General features: G+C 47.2%; 1 protein-coding gene across 11 annotated transcripts in view; it reads left to right on the top strand.

Annotated features, from left to right (window-relative positions):
* Window positions 1–16,439, top strand: part of DEPDC5 (DEP domain containing 5, GATOR1 subcomplex subunit) — an 81,498-nt gene that overhangs the window by 40,918 nt on the left and 24,141 nt on the right. For 7 of the 11 annotated variants that reach the window (XM_059713528.1, XM_059713530.1, XM_059713524.1 and 4 more), the window contains exons 26-30: window positions 1,269–1,452; window positions 2,617–2,777; window positions 10,422–10,539; window positions 10,701–10,868; window positions 12,945–13,164. In XM_059713528.1, the coding sequence (XP_059569511.1) occupies window positions 1,269–1,452; window positions 2,617–2,777; window positions 10,422–10,539; window positions 10,701–10,868; window positions 12,945–13,164 (851 nt within the window). The remainder of the gene's footprint in view (window positions 1–1,268; window positions 1,453–2,616; window positions 2,778–10,421; window positions 10,540–10,700; window positions 10,869–12,944; window positions 13,165–16,439) is intronic. The other 4 variants (XM_059713532.1, XM_059713527.1, XM_059713531.1 and 1 more) reach the window with 1 other exon arrangement.

The raw sequence follows: 16,439 nt of genomic DNA, 5'->3' as shown, positions 1-16,439 counted from the left end.
CACTGCCACAGCACTGCGGGTTGGTAGGCCAGTAGATGAGGAATCTACTGAGTATGTGGCAACAGTCAGGTTTGTTAGGCATTTCTCTGGTTAGCCATACTGCCCTAATGTCCTATGGCTTTATTGCTCCAGCCTAAGCAATCAGTCTCCACGTCATTTTCTGAATTCCTTCTCTGCCAGATATTTTCATATAAAAAGCTGAGGGAGCTATGGGCCTTTCTATCTTCCGCTGAATTTAAAGGTCTTATTTGATAGCAGCTGGCACTCCAGTGAAAGTAGAAGAAAGGCAATCTGTTTATATCTCCGATGCCATTATTGAAGTCTACCTCTTTCAGAAGTGAGTGTATCTCTGCTTTAGAGAACTCTTCTTTGCAGTAGTCTGTCTGGTATCACTTCTTTGCAACTATATATTTTCTCCTCATAACTGCTAAAATAATATGTATATGGTAAAGTGAAACAGCGTTATTGCTGCGATAGCTCTGTAACGATGAATTAATGACTGGTAGTTGGCCAGAAGGCTGTAGTGCAGCCTGATTCAAAGAGCCCTGGAAACAGCCCTGTAATACATTGATGACTGATGTAATTTATTTGATTTTAAGTCTGTTTTTTAGATCTCCAGAATATTAACAGTTATAAATGCAGCTTTTGGAGGGAAGAAATGCTTTCCAAGATATTTTTTTTCTTTCTTTGTACCTCTTGGGTCTGTCTCCTATTTTTGTAGCTCCAGAAATACTCTCTTGCTGTTGTATGCTACCTATCAGAAACAGGCTGCTCTGTCATTCTTCTCTCTTGCCCCTCTTGCAGTCATCCAGCAGGAAGAGCTGGTCTGATTCTCTTGCCCAAACTTGGAATGTTGATTTTTTTTTTTCCCCCTTAATATGTTTAATAATGTGTAATTGCACCTGACTTGCAGTAACTTCAGCAGCACAGCACTTATATCAGCTCTAGCTTTCAATCAACAGACAATTAAATGTATTAACTTTGAATCCCATTTGCATGATGGGATTGAATTAGCATGTGCACTGTATTTGTTTAACAAACTCTGTCTTTCTCTCTCCCCTCCCTCCCCCTTTCCCTCTTATTCTCCTCCCCCACCCCGCCCCCGTGGTGACTCTTATCCTACTCTGTGCTTATTTTTCATCCTTCCCAACTGTCCTCTGCCTTTCACATCATGCACTCTTCGTTTCTCCTTCTTTCTGCTCCTAATTTTTCATGGGTGACCACACATGCCCCCATTGTCTTTCCCTCCTTGTGATGCAACGAGGCAGTTCTGACGCTGTCTGCTCCCCCCGTAGTGCCAGGCTTCTGTTGTACAGTTGGGGTGGACTGGAAATCTCTCACTACTCCGGCATGCCTCCCTCTTACCACGGACTACTTCCCGGACCGCCAGAGTTTGCAGAATGACTACACTGAGGGCTGCTATGATCTGCTCCCAGAAGCTGACATTGACAGGTTTGGCCAGCACTTCCTCTGTAGAGTATCTTACATCAGGGTAGATCTAATGGAAGATGAAAGCTTTGTGAGCTTCATATACTAGTTAGCTGAGTTGCCAATGGAATGTACATTTCTCTTCTGGGTTGAGTGTTAGACCTTATTCAGTGTTCACTTCTGACAGTTCTGCTTCCCTGTGCTTATATATTAGAACTGTCAGAAGTGAACACTGAATAAGGTCTAACACTGAACCCATTCAAAAATCATTTAGGTACTGAACCTGATCTGATTCTTTACCTGTAAGAAGCACATCAAGCCGCCTCCCCCCCAGCTGTAATTTTTGGCAAATGCCCTGGAAATTCTAAATGTGAATTTTAAATTACACCTCTTTGCTAGCAGAGCACTCTTCCTAAAGCTGTGCATCTTCTTTCCAACAACTCTTTAAACTTTTCAAAAGCTGGAGCAACAGAACAGAGGTATTAGCTCCTTCTGTATTAAGGAGGAATGAAACTTCTTGCAGGGTGTGACAAAAATCATACAGACCAGGTGCTAGGGAAGTGTAATAAACAGTAGAATACAAGTAAAATGTCGTAGAAGAAACAGCTGTGTCTGTGTATAAAGCTGGGTGGTAAGATTCAGGAGGAAAGAAAGGAGTATGGACTGGTAGTTTTAATGCACTCTTAATGGTTTGAATTTTTCTATGATCTGCTATTGATTGATGGTTGATGAATTGGTCTGAGGTAGAGGTCTTTCACCACTTCTAGATTTTTTAATTCTACCAAACCTTTGCAAACATTTGAGATCTTCTGGAAAATCCTATGGAAATGTCTATTGTTAATATATGTGCTAACTTGTGCAAGAGCTGAGACTACTTTAACTACTGTTTTTGTAAACAAGCCTTTATTGTGGTCAGAATGAGTCTTACTAGCTTCAAAACTCTTATAAGAGGTCCTAGTCGATGTTGACAGACAGTTGGGTCACAGCTACCTTCAGAACACATCTGTGTCAGCAATAGGCATGCAGCTCCCTTATGTCCTTATTCTGCAGCTGGATCTGTGCAGGCTCAAGGTGCTATATGCACAGATTCCATAGAAATGGGGTTCAGCTGGGAAAAACAGAGCCAAGAGCAGGCATGGGGTGAGCATCCTTGCTCTGACATGTCTCCTGATTAACATTTGTGCACAGGAGGGATGAGGAAGGAGTGCAGATGACAGCCCAGCAGGTATTTGAGGAGTTCATTTGCCAGCGTCTCATGCAAGGATATCAAATTATTGTGCAACCCAAACCACAGAAACCAGCTACCACTGTACCACCCCCTCTCAGCAGCAGCCCCCTCTACAGCCGAGGTGAGTCACAGCTTCTCTTTTGTAGCTTCTCTTTTCCAAAATAAGTTCTCTCCTGTCTTCTTTTCTTCAGTTTAGCGTATGCTTTGCCTTGTGTGATTGGTGCCTCAGAGGAAATGACCCAGAAATGGGGTGGTACAAACAGCAACTCCGTACAGGCAATGCAGACCCGGCTCTTATTGTACTGGATGGGCTTGGGATTGTGAATATGAGGTAGACTGTCCTGGGGGACAGTTCTGAACTGTGTTTGAAAGCTATGAGCTCACTTGGATTTATTCCATATTGGAATAAGTTTTTAAAATTGACCTTACTGCAATTTAACTCTAGATTCTTTTTTCCCCGTGTTTTTAAATGGCTGTGTCTGATTCACACAGGGGAGGGTAAACTGTGTTATCTTTGAACTAACTGAAAACCTTGGTTGAGGTAATCCAGTTTAATCCCGAAAGGAGTTGGCTCCAGATGACTCAGAGTGAGCTGTATATAAAGCTGGGTGGTAAGATTCAGGAAGAGAAAAAAGGGGTATGGACTGGTAGTTTTAGCAAACATGTTGCCAACATGAGAATCATAGTCTAAGTACGGTAGTGGCTTTAAAGGTGCACACACTATGAAGCTGATTAAATGCAGCCAACACTAAGCATGACCATAAAACACATTGTCCACATTGGGCAAACAGGATAGGTTAGTGCAACCCACCTGAATAAGACATATGGTAGTGCCTAGTAAGCGTAGTCCTCACTGCTGACTCCTTTTTCAAGTCATGGAAAGCTACCACATTGCATACATTTTGACTTCCTCTTTATTCCTACAGTTGAGTTGCACCCCTTTCCCCCATTTCCAATTATTCCTGTTTTTTCACTAGCCTTAAACGCCTGGAAAACATCACAAAACAGGACCTAAACAGTTCACCCAAAATCCCTCAGTTGCCCTCTCTTTCAACCTCTCACATATGACTAGTGTGGCCCCATCCTCCATGAGGTGGAGCTGGGCCAGGTTGCTCTACACCTCATCTACGTATAAATTTTTGGAGCATCCCAGAATTCATGATGAAAACACCAGGTTCCTGTCATGAATGGTGGGCTAATTAGCACATGGATCCTTTGTGGGGGTGTATGGAGTACATGTACTGAGCAGTGCTGAGCTGTGGGGGTCACCATGGCTTGAAATGTTGATTCTGGTGGGGCCCAACCCAATGAGCTTCATGGTAAATCATGAGCCTTTGGCTCTGGACAAATATTGCAAATAGTAGGAGAACCACCTGGGAGCAAGGATGGAGTAGGGCCTTATAACCCTTCTTTACAAGAAGGGAGAGGTGGGACCTGAGATACTGGTATCTGATAACATTCCTGAACCTTGACTACAAACTAATGGCCAAAGTCTTGTCCAAGCACTTTGTCTGGATTAGACTCCCCCTAGAAGTGGTGCAAGCACCTACTCTGGATAGTTAAAGAAATGCCTGGATGCTCACATTGCTGGGGTTATCTGACCCCAGCTAACTTCCCTGCCGTTTAGGCAGGGGGCTAGACCCGATGATCTCATGAGGTCCCTTTCAGCCCTAACGTCTATGAAATCTATGGAGTCTATTATAGGTGCAGTGAGCCACAAGAACCAGCTGGGGTGACAGATTCATGAAGCCCTGATGCAGCTGTGAGATGCGCTTCAGTACCAATGGAAGAGGGGACAGAATGTCACCATGCTGAATCTTGACTTGAAGAAGGCCTACAACCAGGTGTATCCCATCATCTCCTACTGGAGAAGCTGAAAAAGACGGGAGTCCCCACAACCTTTATCTCCTGGATAAAATCCCTGTACATGAACATGAGTAGCAAGGTACTGATAAACAGGTCCCTGACGGCCCCAATTGTGGTGGAATTGGGCATCAGGCAGGGCTGTCCACTGTCCCCGATCCTGTTTATCTGTGCAATGGAACCACTAGCACAGTGGCTCAGGCAGGAACCCAGGATCAGCGGTGTGAAGTTCCTAGGCGTAATGGGGAAGAGATGAAAATCCTTGTTTACATGGATGACCTTAACATCATATGCCAGGGACAAGGGCTCAGTGGAAAGAGTGCTCCAACACACTCAGGTATAAGGAGCAGCAGCAGGAGTCAAGCTCAATGTGAGCAAAAACACCTGCCTAGTCCTGGGTGAACTCAGGAATTTGTCAGCTTTGGAGGTTTCCATCTCTTGCGAGAAGGTATAGGTCCTCAGGGTGGAGTCTGACCCAGAACTGATGGGACAGATGTCATGGGAAAAGATGGAGGCCAAGGCCAAACAGAGACTGGGGCTATGGCAGATGCAGTGCCTGTCAATAGAGGGGTGCGTGACAGTGATGAAGGCAATGCAACTGCCGATGCTTCTATACACCACCTTAGTCTTCCCTCCTTGGAGAAAGTCATCCACAGAACCCAAAGAGCTATGTATGTTTTCTTTTGGAACTCCACATGGGAGAAAGTGGTGAGGACCAAGCTGTACAAAGTGAAACAGTCCACATGCAGAGGAATGCCAGATGTCCTACTGTTCCTGTGGGCCAGGTACATGAGCCAGGTATGCAAACTGGCAACAGGGGAAGAATCTAAAACAGCCTGCTTTGTAAAGTACTTTTCAGGACAGCTGCTGTGCCAGTGGCAGGTGTACATGACAGCCAGCAGGAGCCCACTGGCCATGATGTACCCATGGTTCCACAAGGTCTTGAAACGCTTCCAGGACAAATACAAACTATGACGTGGCCCTAGCAACCCTAGTGAACCACCACAAGATACAGGAGTTGTAAGAGCAAGAGACATCATATTGCCAGTGGACTTATTACCTGGTGACAGCTGCCAGGCCATGTGGGAACAAATTTTCCATAAGGACCTGCAGAAGGAGCCCAGAGACTTGAACTGGCAGACAGCCCACTGGGCACTCGCCATGCGAGCATGGAAAAACAACACAGGGCACAGAGGTCCATCCAACTGCCTGAGGCAATCCTGCTGGTGGGAGGCGGAAGCAATAGACCACCTCTTCTGGGACTACCCATATGCCGGAGAGGTGTGGAAGAAAGTATGCACACTTCTGGTGGTGTGACAGGTTTCAGAATCCTGACCAGAGAACCAGTCCTCTCTGGGCACTTTATGAAAAAGCAGGGGACCCCAGCAACCCACTTCAACCAATTCATCTCTTGCTTTAGGAATGCCCTGTGAAAGGCCAGGAACCTGCTCATAAACAGGCACTCAGACCCCACAGTTAAGGACTGAGTGAAATGTACTGGTACTATAGCAAGGGTGGGCAGAATACAGCTCACAGGCCAGATCTGGCCCGCAGTACCCCCCAACGAATTGCACCCTGCCCAGCCCTTCCACCCGCAAAGGTTGGAGCAAAGTGTCCACATGTACAACCCTCCAACATAACCTATTGGGCCTTGCTCCCACCCTTGTGGGTGGAAGGGTTCTGCCCAGCCAGCAGCTTCCGGGTGGGACTCCTGCTGCAGCGAGAACCTGCTCACTTGGGGCAGCAGATAGGGAACTGGCGGGGCTGTGGGGGGTAGAGTTGCAGCTGGTTGGAAGCAGGAGCACAATGCAGAGCTGGCTTGCAGCCCCAGCTGCTGGCAGCAGCCACAGGCATGGAGGTCAGGGCGCTCGTGCCCAGTGCAGGTGCCTGGCGGGGCACGGCTCTGGCCAGCGCTGTGCCGGGGGAGGGAGCGAAGCCTGGTCTATTGCCAGGGCTTCGTGCTGCGCACCCACAGGTCCAACACTCACAGCAGAGGGAGCCCCACTCCCTGCTTCCCTGTGGAGTTCAGCACAGGGTTTCCCTGCTGCGAGTGTGGAGCTGCAGGTATGCGGCACAGAGCCCCAGTGATAGGGCAGACTCTGCTCCCTCCCTGCACACAGCGCTGGCCGGAGCCACACCTGCAATGGGCATGAGCAACCTGACCTCCCTGCCTGCTGCTGCTGCCAGCAGCTGGGGCTGCACACCATGGGGGAAGTATGTGAGGGGGTCCCTATACCCCCCCCACCTACCCTCACACCCTGCCCCCACAACCCCCACCAACATAAACATACACCCCATCATACCCTATGCCCCTCTACACAGCCACACTCTCACAATCCCCCCACATTCCCCTGCACACGTGCACGCGCACACACACACACAATATGAGTGACACTTTATTTTTGAGTTATTAGACAATCCCTTCTATATATAGCACACAATCACAAGGCATGACAAATATTATTTTGTAATAATATTAAAATATATTAAAGTAGGTGTTTGACTTCTAGCGTGTGATTTGTTTTTTTCTGCTTCTAAGATGGCACCTCCCCTTCCCAAAAGGAGTATTGGGGGGGGCAAGGGGAGGGGCTTCCAGTGCCAAAGGTCAGGGGTTAGGGGGCAGGACTTCTGGTCTCAATGTGGCAACTAAGGGGTGGGGCAACTGTCAAGGGCCCCCAACAGCTCTCCAAAACTTGTTAAACCTATGCGACCCTCCGCCTGAAATAACTGCCCGCTCCTGTACTACAGGAAGACAGAAGAGAATGATGGGAAAGGGATGGCAAACCTCATATGGAAGAGGGGACTGGCATAGACTTTTCAGAGGCAAGCCCTTCGAAGAGAATGAGGAGGAGGGCAGTGGCGAAGACGGCACCAATGACAAATAAAACAAGTGAAAGGACTGGACACAAAAGAAGGGGATTTGGGAGGGGGAGAGGGGAGGGAACTGAGGGAGTCTGTTATGAAACTGATGTTTTCAGGGAAACAGTGATGGGCGTGTGGGAGTGCAGGTGCGCGATATGAATTGTGTAATGGGACTAAAATAGTTTAACTGTTAACATGTGTTTTGGTCTGTCAAGTGAACCACAGTAGTCATGTGACAGGTTGTTAGAGGTACAATTATATTTATATATATATATATATAAATAAATATTTTTGCAAGAAAATAAATAGAGTACCTGGGACTGAGGAACGTGCACCGCCTGTCAATGGCAGGTGGCAGGGGACGTAGCACTAATGATGGCAGTGTTGCTACCGGTGCTTCTGTGTACACCATGCTGGTTCCCTCCTCTCCCCTGCCTCGGTGCTATGTGTGTCGTCTTCTAAGGCTCCAGATGGGAGAAGGTTGTGAGGACCATGATGTATAAGACTAAATGGACCGGGGGCTGAAGAATACCAGATGTCTTGCTGTTCCTTTAGGCCAGGTAGATGACCTGCAAACTGACAACTGGGACAGAATCCAAAATGGCATGTTTCATAAAATATTTTGCAGGGCACCAGCTGTGATACTGGGGTGTACATGGTGCCCACCTCAAGCCTATGGACCATGGTGCCAGCATGGTTCTGCAAGATCCTGGAATTCTTCTGGAGCAAATGTGAACTGCCCAGTGAGGCCCCAGTGACCCTGACAAACCAGCCTAAGATGTAGGAGGTGGTAAGGGCAAAGGATAGACTGTCACCTGAGAACATACTACCTGGCAATAGCTTCCAGGCTGTGTGGGAATGAATCTACCGTGAAGATGTACAGAACAAACACAGGGACTTGAACTAGCATATTGTCACAGTGCCTGCATAGGGAGTGCCCAGTGGGCTGAGGGGGCAGAGAAGCCCACCAAACTACCCTAGGCAAGCCTGCTGGTGGAAGGAGGAAGCAATTGGCCACTTCCTCTGGAACTGCCCATACGCTAGGGAGGTGTGGAGGTGAGTAATTGTACTCATAATGGTGACGGGTCAAGACCCTCACCAGAGGTGGTGATGTTCAGACACTTCACTAAGCAGTAAAGGACCCTGACAGCCTGCTTCAACCAGTTCATCTGCTTCAGGAGTGCCCTGTGGAAGACCAGGAACCTGTTCACGTACAGTCACATGAACCTCCCAGTAGATGACTGTGTCAGAATGGGAGTGAGTGAGCTGCAGGTGTACTATAGGAAGATGATGGAAAGAAGATGGCAGAGGACACATGGAAGAGAAAAGATTGGCACAAACTGTTCAGGAGTGGGACTGCTGGATAGGGCAACAATGATGACTATGACAATGAGTGAAAGGACTGGGGAAAGAAGCTGGGGATTTGGGAAGCGGAGAGAAGAAGGTGCTAAGGTGGTCTGCATTATTGTGATGGGTAAAGGAGATGGTGATGGGTGTGCAGGTGCATGGTTGCAGCTATGGTAACAGGAATGATGATGGTTTAACTGTAGATGTGTCATGGACTGTCAAGTGAACTGGATCAGTCATGAGATAAAACTATAAAGATATAGGGAGATACATTTTTGTAAAAAAAAAAAATTGTGAGTCTGTGCTAAAACTTGCAGTAGTTCAAAAAAAGGTAACGTGCGTCAGTTCTGGATGAAATAAGTGCATTGGTACTATATACAAAGTGCTATAGCCATGTCTGATTTCAAGGTTATTGTTTTCAAATTTGCTGCTTATTTCCATGTGCTCAAGGAGAGCAGGGTCTGACAGTAAGGAGAGGGGGAAGGGGCTGCCAGGGAAAAAAGCTGGGGGGAAGCAAAGAGCAAAGGGGCTACCTGACCTCCCCCCTCCAGATTTTATTTTCTCTGCTGTAGCAGTGGAAGGGGGACAAATTCAAGACAAACTTCCAATAAAATTCTATACCTGAAAAATTATAACTAATTTATACATTTTCTGCATATATAATCTAATTATTGGGGAGACATCTTCTAATCAGGGTTATAGAACCATCAAAAATTAGGGTTGGAAGGGACCTTTGGAGATCATCTAGTCCAGCCCCTGCTCAAAGCAGGTTGTCTTCTATTAGAATAAATACAGTAGGGGTGAAGGGACTCTGTGTGTGTGTGTGTGTGTGTGTGTGTGTGTGTGTGTGTGTGTGTGTGTGTGTGTGTGTGTGTGTGTGTGTGTGTGTGTGTGTGTAAAGTAATGAGAGGCTTATAGGAAGGAGAAGGTATGAGGGGTAAGAATTAGAATTGTTGCCTCTTCTTTGTGTGGTGGGGAGAGGAGAAATGAATGAAGAGGCTCCTTTGAGAAAACATCAAGTTAAAGGTGCTAGCTCCAGGAATGAAACTGAGTGATGAAAAATGTTGTTCAAATTATCTACATGTTAATATGCTTACACAACACTTAATGTTATTTACCTGCAGTTTAGTTGCCCCACTCATGTTAGATAACAGAGTGGCGATAACAAGTTATGAACATTCTTAATCTTGAATGGTGATATTCGTGACTGCTACCTTAAAAACAAAAGCATTTTTTCAAGCAAGCCATATTTAAATGTAGCAGGAAGGACAGGTCTTGGTTTATATCCTTGTTCAGAAGTGCAGTGGAGTGCTTTAGTATAGGAGTATTTGTTCAGCAAGGCTGCTTGCAGACATTAAAAAACTCCCCCAAAAACAGCGCTTTAAACTCTGTGCAGTCCTGCGCCAGCCAAGAGAGGTAGTGCCTTAGTTGGACTCAGCTTGCCTGGCATCTGTATAGATTGGGCACTTTAGCAGGGCTTTTCTGGTGCTTTTATCTAATAGCTGATTGAATCAGTTTTAGATAAAAGTGCCAAAAAGCCCTGCTGAAGCACCCGATCTATACAGATGCTGCAGAGCTGGGTTGAAGTAATGTGCTGCTTCTTCCAGTGAAGTCCTTTTTAATGTCTGCAGGCAGCCCAGAGCTCCAACTACTTTGATAGGCAAGCAGATATTTTTTTGTGTATTACAATTAGGCCTCGTATCACGAAATCGACCTGAGGAAGAAGACCAGTACTGGCTGAGCATGGGCCGCACTTTCCACAAAGTGACCCTAAAGGACAAAATCATTACTGTCACTCGATACCTTCCAAAGTGAGTATCTCTTCTCTCAAGTAAGTTACCATCACTAGTCCAGCATGATTGGCTTTCAGTTATCTCAATTTGAATGAATGGATTCATTTCACTTCCTTCTGTTCCTGTACCGTTACCATTGAAAGTGTCAGGATTGTTAAGGTTTGCCTTGTCTCTTTTAGGTATCCATATGAATCTGCTCAAATAAACTACACATACAGCCTGTGCCCTTCCCACTCGGACTCCGAATTTGTTTTCTGCTGGGTAGAGTTCTCCCATGAACGGTTAGAAGAATACAAATGGAATTACCTAGATCAGTATATCTGCTCTGCTGGCTCTGAGGACTTCAGGTGAGGTCTTAGTTTCCATCCTAACTTTTCTGTTTGTCCCGTTTCCTTGGTTTCTTTCAGACTTGCAGTTGCTCAGACAAATTAGCCTGTAAAGGTTAGGGAAGCTCTGCTATGGGAACTGGGGGGAAAATGAGTCTTCATTCAGTGACATGATGCTAGGATTTCTATCCCCCTTGTTCAGATTTTATTCAGTTCTGTGTTTGCATCACCTGATCTTAGGACAAATTCTTGCTTATGCTGAGTTTTTTAGATCATTCTGCCTCCTCCTGCACAATAGTATGATGATTAAAGGACTGTTAAAGGACTGATGAAGGACTGCACAATAGTATGATGATTTGTGCAGTCCTTTAACAGTTTCTTTGGCTCCTTTTAATTTCTAGACCTAATTCAAAATGTCCCTGTTCTTGTTTAAACTTCCTTTGAGCTTGCTCAAACAGATCTTGCTTAACGATGCTCTCTTCACTCTTCCTGTTTAGTATCTGGTCTTTTCTGATGGTTAGACTTTTTGCACTGTTTCTACTCAGCAAAAATAGCTTTTCCTTTATCTTTCTCTCTCATTCCAAGTCTCAACTCTTTGTCCTAGCCTGAACTTGCAAAGCCTCTTCCCCTTCCTTTCCTCCCCTTTTCTCTTTTCTCTATTCCCTTTTCTCTGTTCCTCCTTTCCTTTCCTTTCCTTTCCTTTCCTTTCCTTTCCTTTCCTTTCCTTTCCTTTTTCTTTTAAGTAGTAAGCTTTTATAAAGTAGCTTTTAGTGGCTCATACTAAGAGTGTAGGTCTATTCCTGTGGTTTTCTAAATCTAGAAATAGGCTTGTTTTCTATGCTGTATATCAGCGTGTTTGGTGGTAAATACCTCCCAGTGTCATCATTCTACTGAATACACCATCCTAGGCAGACCATATAATGCTTAATGTTATAGTCATGTGAAGCATTATTATCATGGTTATAAGTGAGTATTAACTCCAGAAATTGCAGTTGGGACCTGATGAGCCCTTCTTTCTGACTCAGGGCTGTTCTAATAAGGTTTTACTGTACTTGCTGACTCTGAAGAAGCTTGGCAGCCAGTTTCTTTTGTATGAAATCCCACACACAAAGCTGTGCTCAGTGGGCGCTTGTACACATGATGGGGGTTTAGTTCCCTAAATTGAAACAATAGATTTTTAATTATGATAATTATAAAAACCCACCATTTCAATTTAAAGGCTTCCATCACTATTACAGTGAAGGGCCTGATACTATTTTTTGGGCAGAGCCTGCCCACTTCTCCGACGGCCGGGGGGTTGAGCTGCTAGTGGGCCAAATGGCCTCTGAGCTGTGGGGGGGCCCTGGTTCTTCCTTCTGTGGCGGTGCCACCCAGGTGGGCTGCTGTTAGGTGGGTGCTGGCCCAGCTTGGGCTGGGAGAAGAGTTGGATCTGGCAGGTGCTGCCTATGAGCTGGGGCAACACCTGCACAGCTAGCGGCCCTGGGGCAGCCCTGGGGAGTGTCGCCACTGTGGAGGGAAGGACTAGGCTCCCCGCCACACCTCAAGGGCTGCACAGCCTGGTGACAGCTCACACGGGTGGGGAGGGGGAACTGGCGAGGGGCCTGATCCTCCCCCTTGCACCACCCCAGTGTGGAGCCTGCCCATCTCCCATGGCTGGGGGACGAACTGCTGGCAGGTCTTGAGTGGTAGGGGGCCCTGCTCCTTCTCTCTACAGCAGTGGTCCCCCTGGAGCTGCCCAGGCAGGTGCTAGTGGGTGGGTGCCTCCCCAGCTCAGAGGCAGCACCTAGCTTGATCCAACTGTTCTCCCAGGATCGGGCCTCTCGCTGCTTCTGCCTTCATCCTGCCTCTTGCAGGGTGGCAGGGGGTGAGCTGTCAAAAGGCTGCAATGTTACAAACAGCTAAATTGTAAACTAAACTGCATGTGGATGTGGTTTAGTTTGCAATTTATTAAACGCATTTAAATCATAAAAACCCCACATATGTGTATAGTGTGACACAATTAAACTGCAAAAACAGCCAATTTTCATCATGTTTACTAGCACCCAATATTGTCCTATGTCTTTTTTTTTCCCCCCTGTCCCCTATGTCTTTCTCTAGTCTTATTGAGTCGCTGAAATTCTGGAGAACACGGTTCCTGCTGCTTCCAGCCTGTATAACTGCCACAAAGCGTATTATGGAAGGCGAAGTCCACTGTGATGTATATGGAGACAAGCCCCGCTCTGATGAGGAGGAATGGCAACTCTTGGATGGCTTCATCCGCTTTGTGGAGGGTTTGAATCGTATTCGTCGGCGCCACCGATCAGACCGAATGATCAGAGTAAGCCAGTATTTGACATTACCCTCAGTGGGGTGAAAGCTGAATTAATTCTTCAACTGAATTCCTCTAGTTACCTTTCCCATCAGCTTGCATTGCAGTAAACTGCTGTACTGTCCACTGCCCCTGTTGCTTTCCATTCAGTCTGTTTTTGAAACATGACTGATAACCACCTATTTAAGAACTCTGGTTTTGTGACAGGATCTTGGTGAATGTGGGTGCATTGTGCAGCTTGCTTTGGCATAATACTTGCGAGAGTCTTCTCTTTTATGGAGTAAAACACTTTACTTTTCTAGATCCAGCAAGCTGTGCACTGTGGACTGAGTGACTAGAGGGACAAGCACCCCAGCACAGAGATCCAGATGGGTGGATCTCTTATGTGTAATGAATGGTTTCATAGATTTCATAGACATTTGGTCTGGAAGGAACCCCGGAGGATCATCGAGTCCAGCCTCCTGCCCCAGGGGCAGAAAGTCAGCAGAGATCATAGGATCCCAGCAAGATAAGCATCCTAACGTGTCTTGAAGGCGTTCAAAGAGGGTGCTTGAACCACCTCCGGCGGCAGGCTATTCCAAAACTTGGGGGCTCGGATAGTGAAGAAGTTCTTTATTATGTCCAGCCTGAATTGGTCACAGTGAAATTTGTGACTGTTCGATCGTGTCATCCCTTGGGGGACTCTGGTGAACAGACGTTCCCCCAGATCCTGATGAGCACCTCTAATAAACTTATAGGTGGGTACCAGATCACCCCTGAGCCTGTGCTTTTCCAGGCTGAAGAGCCCCATGGCTCTCAGCCTCTCATCATAAGGTCTGTTTTCCTGACCTCTGATCATGTGCATGGCTCTTCTCTGCACCCTCTCAAGCTTCTCCACATCCTTTTTTAATTGTGGAGCCCAAAACTGGAAATAGTACTCCAGCTGCGGCCTCACCAAGGCCAAGTACAGTGGGAGAATGATGTCCCGGGTTTTGCTTGAGAAGCATCTATGGATGCAAGCCAGCGTTTTGCTCGCTGTACTAGCCGCAGCATCACACTGAAGGCTCATGTTCATCTTGTGGTCAACCATGACCCCCAAGTCCCTTTCATCTGTAGTGCTAACCAGTGTAGCACTACTGAGCCTATAAGCATACTGCAGGTTTTTCCTCCCAAGATGGAGAACCTTGCATTTTTCGGTGTTGAACACCATCAGGTTCTCGTCCGCCCATTTCATGAGTCTATCCAGATCTGCCTGGATCACCCTCCTGTCCTCAGGTGTGGATGCTTTACCCCAGAGTTTGGTGTCATCAGCAAACTTGGCCAGTCCGCTTCTGACACCAATGTCCACATCATTGATGAAGATGTTAAATAGTATGGGCCCTAGGACACAGCCTTGTGGGACACCACTGGTCACAGCACACCAAGACGATTGGCACCCGTCAACCACCACCCTCTGGGTCCTACCGCAGAGCCAATTCCCCAGCCAATGGATCGTGGTGACGTCAAGGCCACAGTTAGCCAGTTTAGCCAAGAGATGATTGTGGGATACCAGATCGAAGGCTTTTTTAAAGTTGAGGTATACAACGTTGATCTCTTCCCCCTTGTCCAGGTGATAAGTCACCTGGTCATAAAAGGAAATGAGATTGGTCAAACAAGACCTACCCGCAACAAACCCATGCTTGGGTATCCCTCAGGATATTGCCTTCAGCTAGTCTGTTAAGGATGGCTTCCTTGATAATCTTTTCCAAGACCTTCCCCAGGATAGAGGTCAAGCTGATGGGCCTGTAGTTTGCCGGATCTACTTTCCTCCTTTTCTTGAAGATAGGCATGACATTGTCCTTCTTCCAATCATTGGGCACTTCAGAGTGCCAAGAGCTCTCAAAGATCTGTGCCAGGGGCTGAGCTATGATGCTTGCCAGCTCCCTGAGTACCCTTGGGTGTAACCCATCAGGGCCAGCTGACTTGAAGGTATCCAGCCTGTCAAGGTGTTCCTTCACGAGGTCAGCTTCAGTGGAGGGCAAGGAATCTCCCTCACCCGGGTCTCTCTGACCCATAGTGATCAGGGCCATCCCATGGAACTGGTAAAAAACTGATGCAAAGTACCCATTTAGCAAGTTTGCTTTTTCCTGGGCATCAGTTGTCAGTTGCCCCATCTGGTTTAGTAGGGGTCCAATGTTGCCCTTGCTTTTCCTCTAGCTCCCCACATATCTAAAAAAGGACTTTTTATTTTCCTTGATATTTGTAGCTAGCTGGAGTTCCATCACAGCCTTGGCTTCCCTGATTTGCTCTCTGCAGGTCCAGACCAGAGTTGAGTATTCCTCCTTGGTGGCGGTTCCAGTCCTCCACCCTTTGTAGGTCTTCCTTTTAAGACACAGGAGGTCCGCCAGTTCCCTGGAGAGCCAAGGGGGCTGCCGTGCCCTTTTGCTGCCTTTCCTCTGAGACGGGATGGACTTATTGTGCATCTAGGATTGCTCTCTTGAGGAGCATCCACTTGTCCTGAACTCCCCTCTCCATTGGGTTGTGGCCTTTTAGAGCCTCTCTGACAAGACTCCTTAGCTTGTCAAAGTCAGCTTTCCTGAAGTCGAGGACTTCAGTATTACTGACTGACTTGCCAGCTTTACAGCAGATGGTGAAGGTAATCAGTTCATGGTCACTGTCACCCAGCTTCCCTTCGATCATTAGGTTGCTGATTAGGTTATCCCTGGTTGCCAGGTTTGACTAGAATCACCATGTGGCCAGTCCTAGTAACTGTCTTATGGATATGTAGAAGAACTATGCACTTCCTCAGATTTTAGAGACCTAGTGTATAAATGAAAACATGATGCTGGTGCACTGGTTTATATGTTATTCTCTCTTAGAACTTGTCTACACAAAGGAAGTAGACTCTTGTCCCAGGGGAGCTGGGGTGACAGGAGGACCCCAGACCGAAAGAGAGCCCCACTTACCTCTTGTAGAGCCTGAAGAGCCGGAGGAGAGGCGCGCGGCAAAACCACCGGCAAGGGTAATTAGCCGCGCATATATACAGCTGCGGCCGAGCAGCGGGGGCGGGGAACGCCGCCTGGGCGAGATAAAAAGCGGCCCTGACGAGGTGGCGGGGGCGGCTGATGTGAGGAGGCTGGAGGGAAGAGCCCGCATTCAGAGGGAATCAGCCGCCGCACCCAGCAGCGTGGAAAGCCAGGGGCGGAGCCAACAGAGGCTCTGAGAGCGTCGACAGAGAAGCCGACAACAGAGCCGGCGAGGAAGCCAGCGGCATAGTCAGCAGCAAAGCCGGCAGTGAAACCAGCGGCAACGTTAGCAGCAGAGCC

This window comes from Alligator mississippiensis, chromosome 10 (genome assembly GCF_030867095.1).
Source record: "Alligator mississippiensis isolate rAllMis1 chromosome 10, rAllMis1, whole genome shotgun sequence".
In the NCBI taxonomy this organism is placed as follows: Eukaryota; Metazoa; Chordata; order Crocodylia; family Alligatoridae; genus Alligator; species Alligator mississippiensis.
Note: the sequence above shows the minus strand (reverse complement) of the source record. Positions and strands in the feature narration are given on the sequence as shown.